This window comes from Schistocerca cancellata, chromosome 6 (assembly GCF_023864275.1).
Source record: "Schistocerca cancellata isolate TAMUIC-IGC-003103 chromosome 6, iqSchCanc2.1, whole genome shotgun sequence".
Classification (NCBI taxonomy): Eukaryota; Metazoa; Arthropoda; class Insecta; order Orthoptera; family Acrididae; genus Schistocerca; species Schistocerca cancellata.
The window spans coordinates 105983907-106003022 of NC_064631.1; the positions used below are offsets into that span (position 1 = coordinate 105983907).

Below are 19116 nucleotides of genomic sequence, written 5' to 3' on the forward strand. Positions count from 1 at the left end.
AGTTTTAATGGCAGTCGGAGTAAAAATAGAAAGCCAAATATCATAAAATGTACAGAATGTGCACGATGTAAACTGTTAAGGTATCTTGCCAAGTTTTATTCAATTATCCATTGAATATCACCACTTCAGACATGGCTAAAATTTTCAAAAAGTCACCATGATATTTGCACACCATTCACTGATGTGGCTGTTATACACAAAGTATTAAAATTTTGGAACTGGGAATTTGTAAATTTGCCTTTGGTCATTTAGCAAATGTACACAACAAATTTGAAGAAACGCTGAGATGATCGAACAGGGTTATATCCAAATCTACACCACGTTACATGGAATCACGTTTGTGCCTGGGATGTTACTGAGTGTATGTTAGCAAACCTGTCCTCAGGTCAGTGCAGTGATAAAAATTTAGCACACAAAACTGATCTTTGTTTGTGGGGACAGATGTATCTGTACCAAACACAGCCATGATAATATTGCAAAAGGCTGACAACTGATTCACAACAAACAGTTTAACACAGTCTTGTTGTTGTGGTCTTCAGTCCTGAGACTGGTTTGATGCAGCTCTCCATGCTACTCTATCCTGTGCAAGATCCTTCATCTCCCAGTACCCACTGCAACCTACATCCTTCTGAATATGCTTAGTGTATTCATCTCTTGGTCTCCCCCTACGATTTTTACCCTCCACGCTGCCCTCCAATACTAAATTGGTGATCCCTTGATGCCTCAGAACATGTCCCACCAACCGATCCCTTCTTCTGGTCAAGTTGTGCCACAAACTTCTCTTCTCCCCAATCCTATTCAATACTTCCTCATTAGTTATGTGATCTACCCATCTAATCTTCAGCATTCTTCTGTAGCACCACATTTCGAAAGCTTCTATTCTCTTCTTGTCCAAACTATTTACCGTCCATGTTTCACTTCCATACATGGCTACACTCCCTACAAATACTTTCAGAAATGACTTCCTGACAGTTAAATCTATACTCGATGTTAACAAATTTCTCTTCTTCAGAAACGCTTTCCTTGCCATTGCCAGTCTACATTTTATATCCTCTCTACTTCGACCATCATCAGTTATTTTGCTCCCCAAATAGCAAAACTCCTTTACTACTTTAAGTGTCTCATTTCCTAATCTAATACCCTCAACATCACCCGACTTAATTCGACTACATTCCATTATCCTCGTTTTGCTTTTGTTGATGTTCATCTTATATCCTCCCTTCAAGACACTATCCATTCCGTTCAACTGCTCTTCCAAGTCCTTTGCTGTCTCTGACAGAATTACAATGTCATCGGCGAACCTCAACGTTTTTATTTCTTCTCCATGGATTTTAATACCTACTCCGAATTTTTCTTTTGTTTCCTTTACTGCTTGCTCAATATACAGATTGAATAGCATCGGGGAGAGGCTACAATCCTGTCTTACTCCCTTCCCAACCACTGCTTCCCTTTCATGCCCCTCGACTCTTATAACTGCCATCTGGTTTCTGTACAAATTGTAAATAGTCTTTTGCTCCCTGTATTTTACCCCTGCCACCTTCAGAATTTGAAAGAGAGTATTCCAGTCAACATTGTCAAAAGCTTTCTCTAAGTCTACAAATGCTAGGAACGTAGGTTTGCCTTTCCTTAATCTTTCTTCTTAGAAAGACTCATATTACGAAATTCCAAATAAATGAAAATGACTTGCAGACATTAGAAATAAATGGACACACACTAACTGAAACTCAGTGTGTCAAATTGGCATCCAGAAGAATAAAAACCAAGGCTGCAACATCATTTCAATAATTTAACTGAAAAGATCAGTTCTCCACACTAAATTTTTATCACTGCACTGACTTGTGGACAGGTGTGGATGAATTTGTTGACTGTTTAAGCAAATGACGCTACAAAGAGGAAAACAGTCAACATTTGTTTACTTTGATTCCAGCTGCAGGTGGCACTGTACCTTTTGCTTCAGGAGGGTTGGAACAGGAAATGGGTTCTCTTGGTAAACAAAGAGACATAAAAACTGTCCTTGGCTGTTTAGTGGTCTTATCCCTGAATTTCCCCAGGGGGATTGCAACTTTGTCACTTCTCCCTGCATACTGTTATTGCCAGTGGTGTCAGCTGAAGCTGCCAAAGCAGTGGATCTGGTTTTACATATTATTCTTTTATGATGACAGGAATCTGTAGGTAACATGAGGGTAGGTCCAGAGGGTTTGCAGCTGCTTTCAGATTGTTGATTTGCGATTTTCACTTTAAACTGTCTTTGAGGTTCTAAAGATTGCATACAGGTCCTTCATCCTCCCACCCAATCCTCCAGTGATGAGGGGGCTGGGAGGGTGTGACTTCCCATATGTATCAGCTGTGAGGACCATCATCCAATAGTAACCCCCTCTTTCTTTGTTCTTGTGTTCCAACATAATGTTCCTCTACTTTAACAGCCAACCCTTTCCACCATTGTGAAACCGCTAAATGTGAATTGGCAGTGGTCCTTCTTTCCTCGAGAAACTTTTTTGGCATGAATATCTTAGGATAACTGGACTATAATGGGACATTCGAACAACAGTAACCCATACATTCGTCCTCTCTAATGACCTCGTCTTTAACAGCCTCTTAAACCCTAATCTTCCTTCTTTTTTTCTTTCCTTTATTTGTTCAACACAAGTTACCTACCACCTATTGCTTTAGTAGCTCCTCCACCTCCTGGCTTTGGACAGTTCACTGATGACATAGAATAGTAGCATTGGTTGTCATGTGAGAACGAAATTCTTACTGGATGCATAGGAGTATTTGCTTCTGGATAGCCTTATCACCCTGTTTAATACTGCTGTGGGTTCTTTGAAATGGTGGCTTTTTGGTTCCAAGCTGTTGATGACAGTTACCCTAAAGGATTATACACAAATTTGTCTGGTATTTATCGAAGCATTTTACTTAAATTGTATCCTTTAGCTTGTGTATCATCCTACTGCATATCAGCCTGCTGTTGTCTGTTTACTGAAATGTGTGATCTTTCATAAATTTCCTTTTGTTAGAGAGATATTTTTAGTGCATTATATCAGTTAATGTTTACATGTTCAAAATAAAATAGTTTGTATTGAGTGAGGTAGCATGCAGCATAACAAATACTTTTTTGCTCTGAATAGCCTCTGCACTTATTCTTTTCCAGGATTCTCTTAAAAAATTGGATATTTCTAAAGATGGCACAATGGCTTCCTTACGTCTTGATAAAAATCGTGTGACAAAAGAACTAGAAACTTTACAGCAACAAGTAAAAAAGCTGCGTACTCAGCTAGATAATGTGAGTATGTCAGTGTCTTTTCATGTACATTTCTTGCATATTTACATGAATTTATTGTGTAATACAGTGACAACTGAACATTAACTTCCAGCTACCATTGTTGAATATGGAGGAGAAATAGTGAATGTAGGTAATTATATAAAACTACAATTTTTAATACTGAAATTCTGAGTCAGAGCTGTACATTAAGAGATTATGGAATAGACTGACTGTGCTTGATTTAATAGCCCCCCCCCCCCCCCCCCACCCTTCCACACATTTTATTTGGAGTTCCCAATTACTCTACTACTGCACTACCTCTCATCATGGCCGAGGATGGGGCTAACAGGGTTTTATGTCATTGGGATTTAATCGCTTGCAAGGTTCAGATTCATTGATAATTTCATCATCTGGACCCTTGATAAAAATAATTTCTTGTAGGATGGTCCCCACCTGGGATGGTTCCATGCAACTTCCATTCATTTCAAATGCACTGAGCACCAACAGCACCACCATTTTGATAGCAGTCTCTTGTCAATTGGCAGAAAGCCCATTTGTTTCTGGTTTGACACCCATGAACAACACACCTGTACTGGTAAAAGCAGAGTCATCCAAACATTTTAGCAACCTTGCCAGAGCTTTTTCAGATAGGCAGTATCCATCCCAATTAGCTGAGAAATATAGTGATATTTCCCACATCATTTGTATGAGTTGCACAAAAAACTGTTACCACAGTCCGGCACTTGTCTTTGTCATCCAATAGCACCAGATAAAGCATGCTTACACCAGCAAACAGGCAAAGCTAGTGTAATTTTCTTATCTGTTGCATGTGCTTGTCTTTCTCAAAAAGCTACAAATAAGTTATTGTCTTTCTCCGTTTTCACTTGAAGAAATTGAATAATCAGGCAAATTGTGAAATTAATAGTATAGGGCAGGGATGGGCAATTTTTTCAGATTGGGGCCACTTTGTGGAAGTGGAGGTTAGCGGAAGGCCATACCTTTCAAAATGATGACATTCTTTTGTTAACTTTGCTTATCAGAAAAGGTATAAATTGTATGAAACAATGAATATATATAAATAAAATAGTGGAAATTTTATTTAGTTTATTTTTGTGCTAATTTCATATCACCTACAGTTACAATCACATTTAATTTTAGAATTAGTTTAATGAAGCAAATGTATTTCATCACCTTGTTCTATCTTTTTTTTAAAAAAAAAAAATCATGAGTGCACTTACCTAATGAGATTTCTCATTACAGTCTATATCTTAATGTCTGTAAAAGAGCATCTATATTACTCTCATTGATCTTCAAGCAAGAAAGACTTAGTTCCTATTGAATGTAGACACAAATGTAGCCATTTTCCTAACTTATTTATTTGTATATGGAATTTTTCAGCAAATATTTGTAAAATTCTCAGCATTAAATATTTCTTTCACAGTGTGATTTGTTTACATGTCAAAAATTTGCAGCTGCAGCTCGTCAGGTGCTGCAGCAATATCATCAGTGGTGGGATTAGAGACCAAATTGAATTGAGGTTCAATTTTCTTAAAGCCCTGAAACTTCCTCCAGATTGTGCAGATGGTCCCTAATTATAGCAGAAACACTTTCAGGCACTTTTTGTTTCTACAGTAAAGGAAAATGGAAAAATTACCTTCACCTGCTAGCCTGGAAATAGACCTAGTTTTGCTTTGAATGATTTTACATATTCTACTTTTCATGTACAAACAACTTCTTATCCTACAATGTCACATTGGGTTCATCAAATATGTCAGCTGAGAATATTATCTACATCAGTAATGTGCAAGCCACCATACAGTGCATGGCGGAGGGGGACTCTGTACTGCTATTTGTCATTTCCTTTCCTGTTCCAGTCGCAAATAGAGCAAGGGAAAAACAACTGTGTGTACGCCTTTGTATGAGCCCTAATCTTTCGTATCTTATTTCGTGGTCCTTGTGGGCAATGTATGTTGGCGGTAGTAGAATTGTTCGGCAGTCAGCTTCAAATGCCAGTTTCCTAAATTTTCTCAATAGTGTTTCTTGAAAAGTATGTCGCCCTGCCTCCAGGGATTCCCTTTAGAGTTCCCGAAGCATCTGTAACACTTGTGTGTTGTTCAAACCTTCGGGTAACAAATCTAGCAGCCTGCCTCTGAATTGCTTCATTGTTTTCCTGCAATCCAACCTGGTATGGATCCCAAAATACCGGAGTAGTACTCAGGAATAGGTTGCACCAGTGTCCTATACATGGTTTCCTTTACAGGTGAACCACTTTTTCCTAAAATTCTCCCAATAAAGTGAAGTCTACATTCACCTGCCCTAACACAGTCCTCACATACTGATTCTATCTCGTATCACTTTGCAACGTTACGCTCAGAAAATTAAACGATTTGACTGTGTCAAGCAGGACACTACTAATAATGTCTCCAAACATTTAAGGTTTGATCTTCTTACTCATCTGCATTAACTTAAATTTTTCCACATTTAGGGCTAGCTGTCATTTATGACACAAATTGGAAATTTTGTCATCCCCTCACATCCTATTTTTGTAAGACAAACAAGAGACATTTCCTTCATGTCCAGAAATAAGAGGATTTCATTCTATTACATTGTCCATGCTCAGTCTCCTCACACTGCTGTCACAAATTCCTTCTTTTTCCTCATGTTTAAGTCCAGCGGAGGTCTACATAGGATCTCATTGCGCAAAATGCAATGAAAAGACAATGTACCACTGTCTGTGCCACGTGCTTGTGACTTCTTTTAAAGCTTACCACACTTACATTCTTCCCGCTGAAAGCTCTCTCCCTATCTGTTGTAATGGTTTCCGTTTTGTTCTAAGACATGCCATTTTTCTCCACACAATTCTCAGCACACTCAAAAAATTCCTGACCCAACGGTTCTCTCTCTCATTCATTGTAGGCCAAGTACTTACCCTGTGATGACAAAAATTTCAGTGAGGTCATCGATAATTGAGTCAGTGCACTGCACTATGGACGTTCTTAACAGTGAAATGCTTTCAATATTGATTCTAACATCAGGACTAAGCATGCTTGTCGTATACTCTGCCAAATGCTGATTAATAAAGTCGATATTTGAAAAAGCTTGTTATTTTTGTCAAGGTTATAGGCTATCATGAAACTTGCTTCCATTGTAACACTTTGAAGTGTTGATTTATTATTAATTATTTTTTGTTTTTTGTTTTTTCAGGATTTTCATGCACTCAGCTGCTTTTATTTTCAGTTCTTCCTTGGAAACTTTGCTGCCAAATTTGCCAAGTTTTGTTTTATAATGTTGTTTCGAATTGCACCCCTCAAATACAGCTATTGTTTCATGAAACAATAAATACTCTGTTTATTCCTACTCCTTAAATACAGCTATCGTTTCATGAGGCAGTGACTACACTGCTTTATTCCCTGTATTAACAAAAAAATGTGGTTGTCCATTCTTCTACAAAAACAAGACTCATCACTGGTCTTCCATCTGGGGGTTCCCCACTCTTTGGTGAGTTCGCACTTGGCTACCATGGGGCCCCATCCTTCTGCAGCTGTTCTTCCCTTTCTGTGCTGCATGTGTGTCCTCTTATTCTTTCCCCCTTCCTGTGGGGAACGTGGCTTGGGTAATTTTGGCAAAATGTTCTAAAGTTTAAGTAGCCCAGCATCAGAACAGTTCTCGGTCTGTTTTTCATTCTGTTTTTGTTATCCATCTCCTTTCCTTCTGCATTGACATTTGAGATCTCTATTTGTTTCTTTTTCCTCCCTGTGGCTCCTAAAGGGTGGCCCAGGCATTTGACACACAACAGTTGACTGGGTAAAGTGTAATTCTTATCCCTGGGTCAACAGGTAGGGTTTGCACATACCTCTGGTATGGGCCAGGCCTAGGGAGGGATGATTGCCTGAGCTGTTACCTACCCAATTACCAATTGGTCCCTCCGTCTGGAGCTCGGGAGGTATGGTATGAGGTGTGAGCCCCTGTCTGAGGGGGACCCCAGTCGGAAGGAGCACACTATGAGAGATGCTGGCAATCGTGGGGATTTTTTCCCCAATGAGCCAATCATCTTCGTCTCGGTCTACTTCTACTAAATGTGAAAGGAATGAGGCTAAAGATTCAATGATTCTTCCAGCTGCACCTCGGTTCCTTGTAGTGTCACATACCGAAGAAATTCTGTCTTTTGCTACAGTTAATCTATTCAGTATTCAGAACGGTATTGATGCCTTTGGAGGCTCTGTGAAATCCTGCTCTCACTTTGACTTTGCTTCTGGAGACCAATTGTGATTTTCAACCCTAACAACTGCTTACAGCTTTGTTCCTCCACGGCTATCCTATTTGTGTCGAGGCCCATATAAGCTGAACTGTTTGCATGGTGTTAATCTCGTCTGCTTGATGGTCTGATTGAGGGGAAAATCCGACACTACCTCTCTGACCAGGGTGTCACTGCAGTCCATCAGGTAATGAACAAGGTTGACAGAAACTTAGTGTCTACATGCACTCGAAACTCACGTTTGATGGAGTAGTGCTTCCATGAAAGATTAAGACAGTCTATGAAGCCATCATAGGTCTGATTGTACATTCCGAACCAGATGTGTTGCTTCCAAATTCAACATTGTAACTAAGTTTGCATGTCCTGCCAAAACGTGGCCAAGTGTGTTACTTGTGGTAGACATGACCATGAGGGTGATTGCCTGCCTCTTCCTCCCCATTGTCCCAGTTGTAATGGCGACCTTGCCACCTCTTTGCAGGAATGCCCCATGTATCTTGATGAGCGGGCCGTCCAGGAGATCCGGGTGAAAGAAAAAGTATCCTATCCTTTCATTCGCAAGTTGTTGGCTAGTTGAAAGCCTTGCATTTTACCATCTGGCACTTACAGTACTGTTCTTGCTATGTCTCATTGCACAGAGGACATGACCATGTGGACTTGTGACCCCAAGTTCAGTACTGCAGTTGTGAAATTGCCTAGTATCACTGTAGCATCCCATCTCCTTCTCCTACAGCTGCACACTAAGCAACCAAATTTTTGGCCCCAGCAGTAAAATCACCTGCTACGCAACCGGCAGGCTAGAAAGGACAAAAAGAAACATTCCCGTGAAGACTTTATATACCTCCAGCCAACAAATGTGTGAGTCATCGTCTGCAAACCATAAAGGCTCTAAGAAATCGTACAAAGGAGAATGGTCTTCACCCTGACTTGGAGATCCTCTTCAGTGGTATCACCATATGATAGCCTCTCCAGGCCGATCACCATTTCACTAGTGCACATTGCCTACCATTTTTCTGCCCTGGAGTCCGCAGGACAACCCAGGAGAATGCTGATGCCTCTGTAGACTTCTTGGAACAGGATGCTTCAGTCTCTGCACCCTGTAGCAGTGAGTCTTTGAAGGCTGGAATTCAGCACCTGTGGAGGTGACTGCTCTTCATTTGTTCCCACCTCCACATTCCCTATCATGTGCCGTCTGCAAAGGAATGTTCATGGCATTAGATCCAACAAGGAGGACTTATGGCTGCTCTTAGAATCACAGCATCTGGTTTTCTGCCTCCAAGAAACGAAATTGTCTCCTTGAGACCACTTTGACCTCTCACGTTTCCTTCCAGTCTGCCTTGACCTTCCCCTTGAGGATGACATTCCATCTCATGGGGAAGTTGGGCTGCTCATTCAGGATGATGTCCATAGCCAAACCATCCCATTGAATACCTATTTGCAAGCACTTCCAGTCCACATTTTCCTTCCTCTTTTCATCTTTCCTCTTTGTAAAATCTACATCCCATTGTCATTCACTGTCACCAGGTCAGACTTTCTCTCCCTCATCCCTTTTTGCTGCTTGGCAACTTTTGATGCACACCATCCCCTTGGAGCTCTTCGAGAATCTGTCAGAGGGGCTCCCTCTTGGCTGATCTTCTCAATCAACTCGACCGCATCTGTCTTAACACTGGAGCACCTACATTCTTTTCAGACTTCATGCACACCTATGCCCATTTGGACCGCTTGATGTGCACTGCCCAGCTTGCCCATTGCCTCGAGTGGTCCGTTCTCTCTGACACGTACTCAAAACAACCATTACCCATGCGCTATCGGTTTGCTAACGCCTACCACACCTGCATGTAAGCCCAATTGGCAGTTTCTAAGGCTGACTAGAGGCATTACTTCCCCCTGGTGACCTTTGAAAACATTTCCCCAGTTGTGATGATCAGCATAATCACTGCAGAATGTTCCATACCTCACACTTCTTCTTTACTGCACCATGTCCCAGTCTCCTGGTGGACTGAAGTATGTCACAACACGATTCGCATGCAGAGACCTTTTTAACCATCATATAATGCGAACTGTATTCGTTACAAACCACTGTGAGTGCAGTGTTGTCACATTCTTCAGGATGACAGAAATGCTAGCTGGATTCCCCTTACTAGTTTTTTTTAACAGTTTCACTCCTTGTTCTGTCATGTGGGGGAACTCTGTTAGCTCTCTGGCATCAAGGTTCATTCCCCAATTTCCACCATGACCATAGCATATGATGTCATTGTGACCCTATTGCTATCTCCAACAGCTTGGGCCACTAATTTGCAGGATTTCGAGCTCCACTCACTATTACCCCACCTTCCTCCCTCAGAAATGAGTATAAGTGTCTGGGGTGATATCCTTCTTCTCTCAGCATCATGGTTGTTACAATGTCACCTTTACTATGAGGAAGCTTGACCATGCTCTCAAGTCATCCCGATCTTCTGCCCCAAGATGTTGCAGCACTTTTCTCTAGTGGGCCAGTATTTTCCCCTTCATACATACAATCGCATTTGGGCAGATTACACGTTTTCCAACCACAGGTGTGAAGCCACTATCATACCCATACCTAAGCCCTGTAAGGACCTTCCTTCTAGCTACTGCCACCATTTCTCTCACCATCTGTGTTTGCAAGGTTATGGAACATTTATTGATGGCTGGCTGGTATGGTGACTCAAGTCTTGCAATCTGGTAACCAGTGCACAATGTGGATCTCCTGTATGCCGTTCAGCAGTTGACCATCTTGTCACTTTGTCAAATAATATTGTGAATAGTTTTCTGCAGAAATACCAGACTGTGGCCATGTGTTTTGATTGGGAGAAAGCCTATGACACGTGCTGGAGGACGGGTATCCTCCGTACTCGATACACGTGGTCCTTCTGAGGCCACCTGACTTGTTTCCTTCAGGAATTTTTAAAATAAGGAGCTTTCAAGATATGCATGGGTTTGGCCTTGTTGGACATCTTGAGCCAGGAATACTGGGTGCCTCAAGGCTCCATCCTGAGCATCATCATCTTTGCTCCATCCATTAACCCTGTTATTGGCTTTATCCCACCACGCACCTCTGGTTCCCTTTGTGATCTGACGTAATTCTAGACGGACTTGTCTCCTTGAGCAGCATCTTCAATGATGTCTCAATTTTGTTTACTCATGGAGCATTGATGGTGGCTTTTGTTTTTCCACTGGAAACCCCATTTTTATGAATTTCTAGTGCTGCAATGGGTTCCTTCCACTGTATTTACATCTTGGTCCTGTTGCTCTTCTGTGCACTGAAACTCGAATCCTGGGGCTCATGCTTGATAGGAAACTTTCTTGGTCATCCCACATGTCTTACCTGGCCACACTCTACATCTACATCTACATTTATACTCCGCAAGCCACCCAACGGTGTGTGGCGGAGGGTACTTTACGTGCCACTGTCGTTACCTCCCTTTCCTGTTCCAGTCGCGTATGGTTCGCGGGAAGAACGACTGTCTGAAAGCCTCTGTGCGTGCTCTAATCTCTCTAATTTTACATTCGTGATCTCCTCGGGAGGTATTAGTAGGTGGAAGCAATATATTCGATACCTCATCCTGAAACGCACCCTCTCGAAATCTGACAAGCAAGCTACACTGCGATGCAGAGCGCCTCTCTTGCAGAGTCTGCCACTTGAGTTTGTTAAACATCTCCGTAACGCTATGACGGTTATCAAATAACCCTGCGATGAAACGCGCCGCTCTTCTTTGGATCTTCTCTATCTCCTCCGTCAACCCGATCTGGTACGGATCCCACACTGATGAGCAATACTCAAGTATAGGTCGAACGAGTGTTTTGTAAGCCACCTCCATTGTTGATGGACTACATTTTCTAAGGACTCTCCCAATGAATCTCAACCTGGTACCCACCTTACCAACAATTAATTTTATATGATCATTCCACTTCAAATCATTCCGCACGCATACTCCCAGATATTTTACAGAAGTAATTGCTACCAGTGTTTGTTCCACTATCATATAATCATACAATAAAGGATCCTTCTTTCTATGTATTCGCAATACATTACATTTGTCTATGTTAAGGGTCAGTTGCCACTCCCTGCACCAAGTGTATTTTCCTGCATTTTGCTACAATTTTCTAATGCTGCAACTTCTCTGTATACTACAGCATCATCCGCGAAAAGCCGCATGGAACTTCCAACACTATCTACTAGGTCATTTATATATATTGTGAAAAGCAATGGTCCCATAACACTCCCCTGTGGCACGCCAGAGGTTACTTTAACGTCTGTAGACGTCTCTCCGTTGATAACAACATGCTGTGTTCTGTTTGCTAAAAACTCTTCAATCCAGCCACACAGCTGGTCTGATATTCCGTAGGCTCTTACTTTATCAGGCGACAGTGCGGAACTGTATCGAACGCCTTCTGGAAGTCGAGGAAAATAGCATCTACCTGGGAGCCTGTATCTAATATTTTCTGGGTCTCATGAACAAATAAACCGAGTTGGGTCTCACACAATCGCTGTTTCCGGAATCCATGTTGATTCCTACATAGTAGATTCTGAGTTTCCAAAAACGACATGATACTCGAGCAAAAAACATGTTCTAAAATTCTACAACAGATCGACGTCAGAGATATAGGTCTATAGTTTTGCGCATCTGCTCGACGACCCTTCTTGAAGACTGGGACTACCTGTGCTCTTTTCCAATCATTTGGAACCTTCCGTTCCTCTAGAGACTTGCGGTACACGGCTGTTAGAAGGGGGGCAAGTTCTTTCGCGTACTCTGTGTAGAATTGAATTGGTATCCCGTCAGGTCCACTGGACTTTCCTCTGTTGAGTGATTCCAGTTGCTTTTCTATTCCTTGGACACTTATTTTGATGTCAGCCATTTTTTTGTTTGTGCGAGGATTTAGAGAAGGAACTGCAGTGCGGTCTTCCTCTGTGAAACAGCTTTGGAAAAAGGTGTTTAGTATTTCAGCTTTACGCTTGTCATCCTCTGTTTCAATGTCATCATCATCCCGGAGTGTCTGGACATGCTGTTTCGAGCCTCTTACTGATTTAACGTAAGACCAGAACTTCCTAGGATTTTCTGTCAAGTTAGTACCTAGTATTTTACTTTCGAATTATGATCACTGATTCCCTGTTCTGCACTTACAGAGTCGAAAAGTTCGGGTCTGTTTGTTATCAGTAGGTCCAAGATGTTATCTCCACGAGTCGGTTCTCTGTTTAATTGCTCGAGGTAATTTTCGGATAGTGCACTCAGTATAATGTCACTCGATGCTCTGTCCCTACCACCCATCCTAAACATCTGAGTGTCCCAGTCTATATTTGGTAAATTGAAATCTCCACCCAAGACTATAACATGCTGAGAAAATTTATGTGAAATGTATTCCAAATTTTCTCTCAGTTGTTCTGCCACTAATGCTGCTGAGTCGGGGGGTCGGTAAAAGTAGCCAATTATTAACCTAGCTCGGTTGTTGAGTGTAACCTCCACCCATAATAATTCACAGGAACTATCCACTTCTACTTCACTACAGGATAAACTACTACTAACAGCGACGAACACTCCACCACCGCTTGCATGCAATCTATCCTTTCTAAACACCGTCTGTACCTTTGTAAAAATTTCGGCAGAATTTATCTCTGGCTTCAGCCAGCTTTCTGTACCTATAACAATTTCAGCTTCGGTGCTTTCTGTCAGCGCTTGAAGTTCCGGTACTTTACCAACGCAGCTTCGACAGTTTACAATTACAATACCGATTGCTGCTTGGTCCCCGCATGTTCTGACTTTGCCCCGCACCCGTTGAGGCTGTTGCCCTTTCTGTACTTGCCCGAGGCCATCTAACCTGAAAAAACGCCCAGCCCACACCACACAACCCCTGCTACCCGTGTAGCCGCTTGCTGCGTGTAGTGGACTCCTGACCTATCCAGCGGAACCCAAAACCCCACCACCCTATGGCGCAAGTCAAGGAATCTGCAGCCCACATGGTCGCAGAACCGTCTCAGCCTCTGATTCAGACCCTCCACTCGGCTCTGTACCAAAGGTCCGCAGTCAGTCCTGTCGACGATGCTGCAGATGGTGAGCTCTGCTTTCATCCCGCTAGCGAGACTGGCAGTCTTCACCAAATCAGATAGCCGCCGGAAGCCAGAGAGGATTTCCTCCGATCCATAGCGACACACATCATTGGTGCCGACACGAGCGACCACCTGCAGATGGGTGGACCGTGTACCCTTCATGGCATCCGGTAGGACCCTTTCCACATCTGGAATGACTCCCCCCGGTATGCACACGGAGTGCACTTTGGTTTTCTTCCCCTCCCTTGCTGCCATATCCCTAAGGGGCCCCATTACGCGCCTGACGTTGGAGCTCCCAACTACCAGTAAGCCCACCCTCTGCGACCGCCCGGATCTTGCAGACTGAGGGGCAACCTCTGGAACAGGACAAGCAGCCATGTCAGGCCGAAGATCAGTATCAGCCCGAGACAGAGCCTGAAACCGGTTTGTCAGACAAACTGGAGAGGCCTTCTGTTCAGCCCTCCGGAATGTCTTTCGCCCCCTGCCACACCTTGAGACGACCTCCCACTCTACCACAGGTGAGGGATCAGCCTCAATGCGGGCAGTATCCCGGGCAACCACTCTGTACCTGGTCCCTCAGTATCTTGTGTGTCCTAAGCAGTACTTCCTTGGGAACAGATCAGACCACCCTCCTCTGTTTATACCAATACTGTGTCCATTCGGAACTAGGCTAGGTTTGTTTCATTTATTCCTATGCACATCCATCCATCTTACACAGTCTTCACACAACCCACCATCGTGGAATATTTTTGGCCATTGGCACATGTTACACTAACCTGGTCTATATGCAGAAGCTGCCAAACTACCACTGTCATATCGGCACGGTGTCCTCATCAGTGGATATGCATGCTGTTTGTCGTCCATGCCCGGCCACCCGTCCTGTGTCCCCTTCTTTGAATACTCCCTTGACTGCTAGTAAGGGGTGGGCCCTTCTTCTCTGTTACATTCTAGAGTTCACTTTCGACTGCTTCTCCAGCAACTTAACTTCTCACTACCTGCCACATTCCCTACGGTGTGAACCCTTCACTGCCTTGACTTTGTGCGGCAGCCTGTGTTCATCTTGATTTGCTTCCCAAGTACATGACTCCAGATTTGATCTATTGCTGTTTCTTGACTTTCGCACCCAACTTAGCAGTGGCACATTTGTGCATGCTGATGGCTTGAAGACTGACCATGGTGTCAAGTGTGCCTTCATCATTGGCACCAACCATTTTCAGTATCAGCTTCCAGAACACTGCTCGATTTTTACAGCAGAACTTTACACCCAGTATCAAGTCACACAACACATTTGGCGACACATGCTTTGTAATTGTCATATGCTCCAATTCTCGCAGTGCCTTTTAGGGCCCCTTGTGGGCTGTACACAGCCCATCCTTTAGTGCAACGGGTCCAAGAAAGCTTCCACCTGCTCGCTGTTGAGGCAGGCACTGTGATGTTCATGAGGGTTCCTGGTCACGTTGGTTTGACAGGAAATGAGGCGGCCGACACCGCTGCCAAGGCTGTAGTACTCCTACCTGAGCTTGCTAGCTCATTCATTCCTTCGTATGATGGATGATCTCCTTGTTGCTGTCTGTGGGCAGATGATGTCCCATCGGCATTACCAGTGGTCTGTATTTCACGGGAACAAGCTCTGGGAAATCAATTCGCTCCCAATAGCTTGGTCAACCACCTCTTGGCCCCCTCATCATTAGGACATCATTTTAGTTAGGTTGTGTATTGGGACTGTCCTTTTAACTGTTTTGATTTGTTACCAGGTGATCCCCCACAACTTTGGATCATTGTTATCAACCTTTGGCAGTTCGCTATTTCCTGACCCGGTGTCCTTTTTTACCGCTTACGTTCCTGTATATATGTTTGCCTCTGAGTTATCAGCTGTTTTAGCAAACAGGGCATGGGCTATTGATTGCGTTTTACTTTGTGTCCCATCAAAGCAATACGTTTAATCTTTGGTTTGGGACTTTCACAGTCTCTCCAGCGTATTTTGTGGACCTTCCTCGAAGGGGATGCCCTCAGTTTTAGCTCTACTTCCTTCTGTTGATTGTGCTTTATATATAGTCACTTTTGACTTCTTCTACTTATGGTCTTCTAAGGTTATGACATAGGTGCTATTTGTTCAAGTAGTACATAAAGTCAAAAATTCAGGAAACTGTTGCCATATTTTAGTTTAAGACAAATGGCAGAGTGATTTCCTTCAGTAAAAGATTTTTTAACTTGGAACTTATGCCTTTGCTTGTGATGAAAGTTAGTTGCAAAATATAGCTTTCTCTTAAGAAAAAAAACCAAGAAGTTTTCAGAAAGGACTTTACATATATTCTATTTGTTCAATGCAAATACTTCAGACAAAATTATTTGAAATAGGACTAACAAGCTTGGTGGCTTCGAAATTATTTGAATAGTTTAAAACACCAAAAACATTATTTACAATACAAGCCACAGTTATAAATCAGAAAAAATGTCTGAAAGATAGAATACATGCATCAGTTACAGTACTGCTTAAACTTAGCAGCCTTCCACAGTCATAGACCCACTCTGATGCACTGGTCGGGCGGCAGTGCGTGAGGTGCAGTCCAACGGGCTTGGAAAACAAGTTCCTTCTATAATATACCAATCAAACTATTAGAAGAACAGCGGGTTGCAGCTAAGGATCTTGCTAAGGTGCAGAGATTGGTCTGCTTAGCCATAACAGACGGAATTAGCAGCACACCAACCGCTGGAATGGAAGCGATGCTGGACATGCCTCCACTACACTTTTGGGTCAAGATGGAGACAGCAGCTGGGCACACAGACTTAAAACTGGGTCTCATTCCGATATCCAGAATCACGCACTAACATAGTGAGTGAAGTAAATATAGGAATGGCTGGTGAAATGCCTGCCAACTATATAATAACCCACAACTGCTTCGACAAGCCTTACAGTATAATAATTGGAAGCAGGGAGCAGTGGGAAAAAACAGTTAGACACTGTAAGGGGTACGTCGTTTGGTTCACTGATGGGTTGAAAATAGACCAAGGCATTGGGGCAGGGGTGTATGGGGGTTCAGCCTCTGCCTCTTAAATACTGGGACTGCCACACATTTCAGTGTGGCTCTTGATAGTTACTCGATTTATCAATTTGAAGCCCAGGACTCCTCCCATCTACCCACTGGAGAGCACATGACGACATGTGTGGTAGTGACCACTTCCCCTTCTTCCTGTCTCTCCCTCGGCGTCATGCCCACGGACGCCTACCCAGATGGGCTTTAAACAACGTAGAGTGGGTAGCCTTCACCTCTGCTGTCACTGTTGCATCTCCCCCATGTGCTGCCATCGATGTTGTGATTGAGCAGGTCACTACAACGATAATTTCTGTGGTGGAAAATGTGATCCCTTGTTCTCTAGGGTGCTCCTGGCGAAAGACAGTCCCTTGGTGGTTGCCAGAAGTCACTGAGGCAAAGAAAGAGCGTCGGTGAGCTCTGTAGCGACATCAGCAGCACCCTTCCCTAGAGCAGTTAATAGCCTTTAAGTGGCTCTGTGCCCACGTTCGCCTTTTTATAAAACGATGGAAACAGGAGTGTTGGGAGAGGTACGTGTCGACCATTGGGTGCCATACGCCACCTTCCCAAGTCTGGGAGAAGATCAGACGTTTTTCTGGGTACCAGACCCCAACAGGTGTCCCTGGTGTTAACAACAACGGTGTGTGCTCTACTGATGCAAACTCGATTGCCGAGCAATTTGCTGAGCACTATGCTCGAGCCTCTGCATCGGAGAACTACCCCCCCAGCCTTTCGCACTCTCAAACAGCAGATAGAAAGGAACGTCCCCTCGTTCTTTACACACCACAGTAAACCCTATAATGCCCAATATACAGAGTGGGAGCTGCACAGCACCCTTTCACATTGCCCTGACACAGCTCCTGGGCCGGATCACATCCACAGGCAGATGATTAAACATCTCTCTTCTGACTTCAAGCGATATCTCCTCGTCATCTTCAATCAGATCTGGTGTGCTGGTGTCTTTCCACTGCAGTGGTGGGAGAGCACGGTCATTCTGGTGCTAAAACCCGTTAAAAATCTGCTTTATGTGGATAGCTATTGGCCTATCAGCCTCATCAACATTATCTGTAAGCTGCTGGAACGTATGGTGTGTCGGTTGGGTTGGGTCCTTGAGTCACGTGGCCTACTGGCTTCGTGTCAGGGCAGCTACCGCCAGGGTCACTCTACCACTGATAATCTTGTGTCCCTTGAGTCTGTCATCCGAACAGCCATTTCCAGATGCCAACATCTGGTTGCCATCTCTTTTGACTTATGTAAAGCATACGACACGACCTGTCAACATCATATCCTTGCCACTTTGTACGAGTGAGGTCTCCAGGGCCCACTCCTGATTTTTATGCAAAACTTCCTGTCACTCCGTACTTTCCGTGTCCAAGTTGGTGCACCCATAGTTCCCCCCATATTCAGGAGAATTACGTTCCGCAGGTTTCTGTATTGAGTGTATCTCTATTTTTAGTGGCCGTCAACAGCCTAGCAGCAGCTGTAGGGCCGTCACTCTCCCCTTCTCTGTATATGGATGACTTCTGCTTTTTATATTGCTCCTCCAGTACTGGTGTTGCTGAGCGGTGCCTATAGGGAGCCATTCACAAGGCATAGTCATGGGCTCTAGCCTACGGCTTCCAGTTTTCAGCTTCACTCCTGTTGGCATTGTACAGTTCATCCGGAACCAGAACTTTTTCTTAATGACAATCCACTCACTGTAGTGGAGACATATCGACTCTTAGGACTGGTTTTCGATGCCCCCTTGACGTGGCTACCTCACCTTCATCAGCTTAAGTGAGAGTGCTGGCAGCACCTCAATGTTCTGTGCTGCCTGAGCAATACCAACTTGAGTGCAGATTGCTTTACGCTGCTGCAGCTCTACAGAGCCCTTGTTCAATCCTGCCTTGACTATGGGAGCCTGGTTTACGGTTCGGCGGTACCCTCAGCGTTGTGTTTCCTCGACTCAATGCAATACTGTGGCATTTGCCTAGCGACGGGAGCTTTTAGAATGAGTCTGGTGACCAGTGTCCTGGTGGAGGCCGGAGTCCCTCCATTGCGGATCTGACGTGCACAACTGCTCACCAGTTATGTTGCACACATTCGTAGTTCTCCTGAGCATCCGAATTACCATCTCCTTTTCCCACCTGTGGTAGTTCATCTCCTGCATTGGCGGCCCGGGTCAGGGCTCCCAATTGTGGCTCACGATTGCGGTTCACGTTCGATCCCTTCTCTCCAAACTTGAGTCCTTCCCTTTACCACCTCTACTTGAGGTCCATTCACATACACCTCCCCCCCAGGGGGTCCACAACTCTTTTGTGGATACGTGCGTAGCGAGCACGGGACCCCGAGCTAATGTGGCCTTCCTTCCTTTCCGGGCTGCATACCTTCCCTTTCCGCATCCTTCCCCATCCCTATCTTCGCCCCTCCTCCCCTCACCTCTGGCTCTTTCCTTCCCTTTCTCCCCATCTGGGAGTATGGTTTGTGCCTACGTCCGGAGACGGACACTCGTAAATGTACTGCATTCTTC

The 19116-nt window shown here is 43.9% G+C and overlaps 1 protein-coding gene across 3 annotated transcripts in view; it reads left to right on the top strand.

Moving 5' to 3' along the window:
- Positions 1-19116, top strand: part of LOC126088603 (uncharacterized) — a 92747-nt gene that overhangs the window by 16022 nt on the left and 57609 nt on the right. For all 3 annotated transcript variants that reach the window (XM_049906813.1, XM_049906815.1, XM_049906814.1), the window contains exon 3: positions 3149-3280. In XM_049906813.1, the coding sequence (XP_049762770.1) occupies positions 3149-3280 (132 nt within the window). The remainder of the gene's footprint in view (positions 1-3148; positions 3281-19116) is intronic.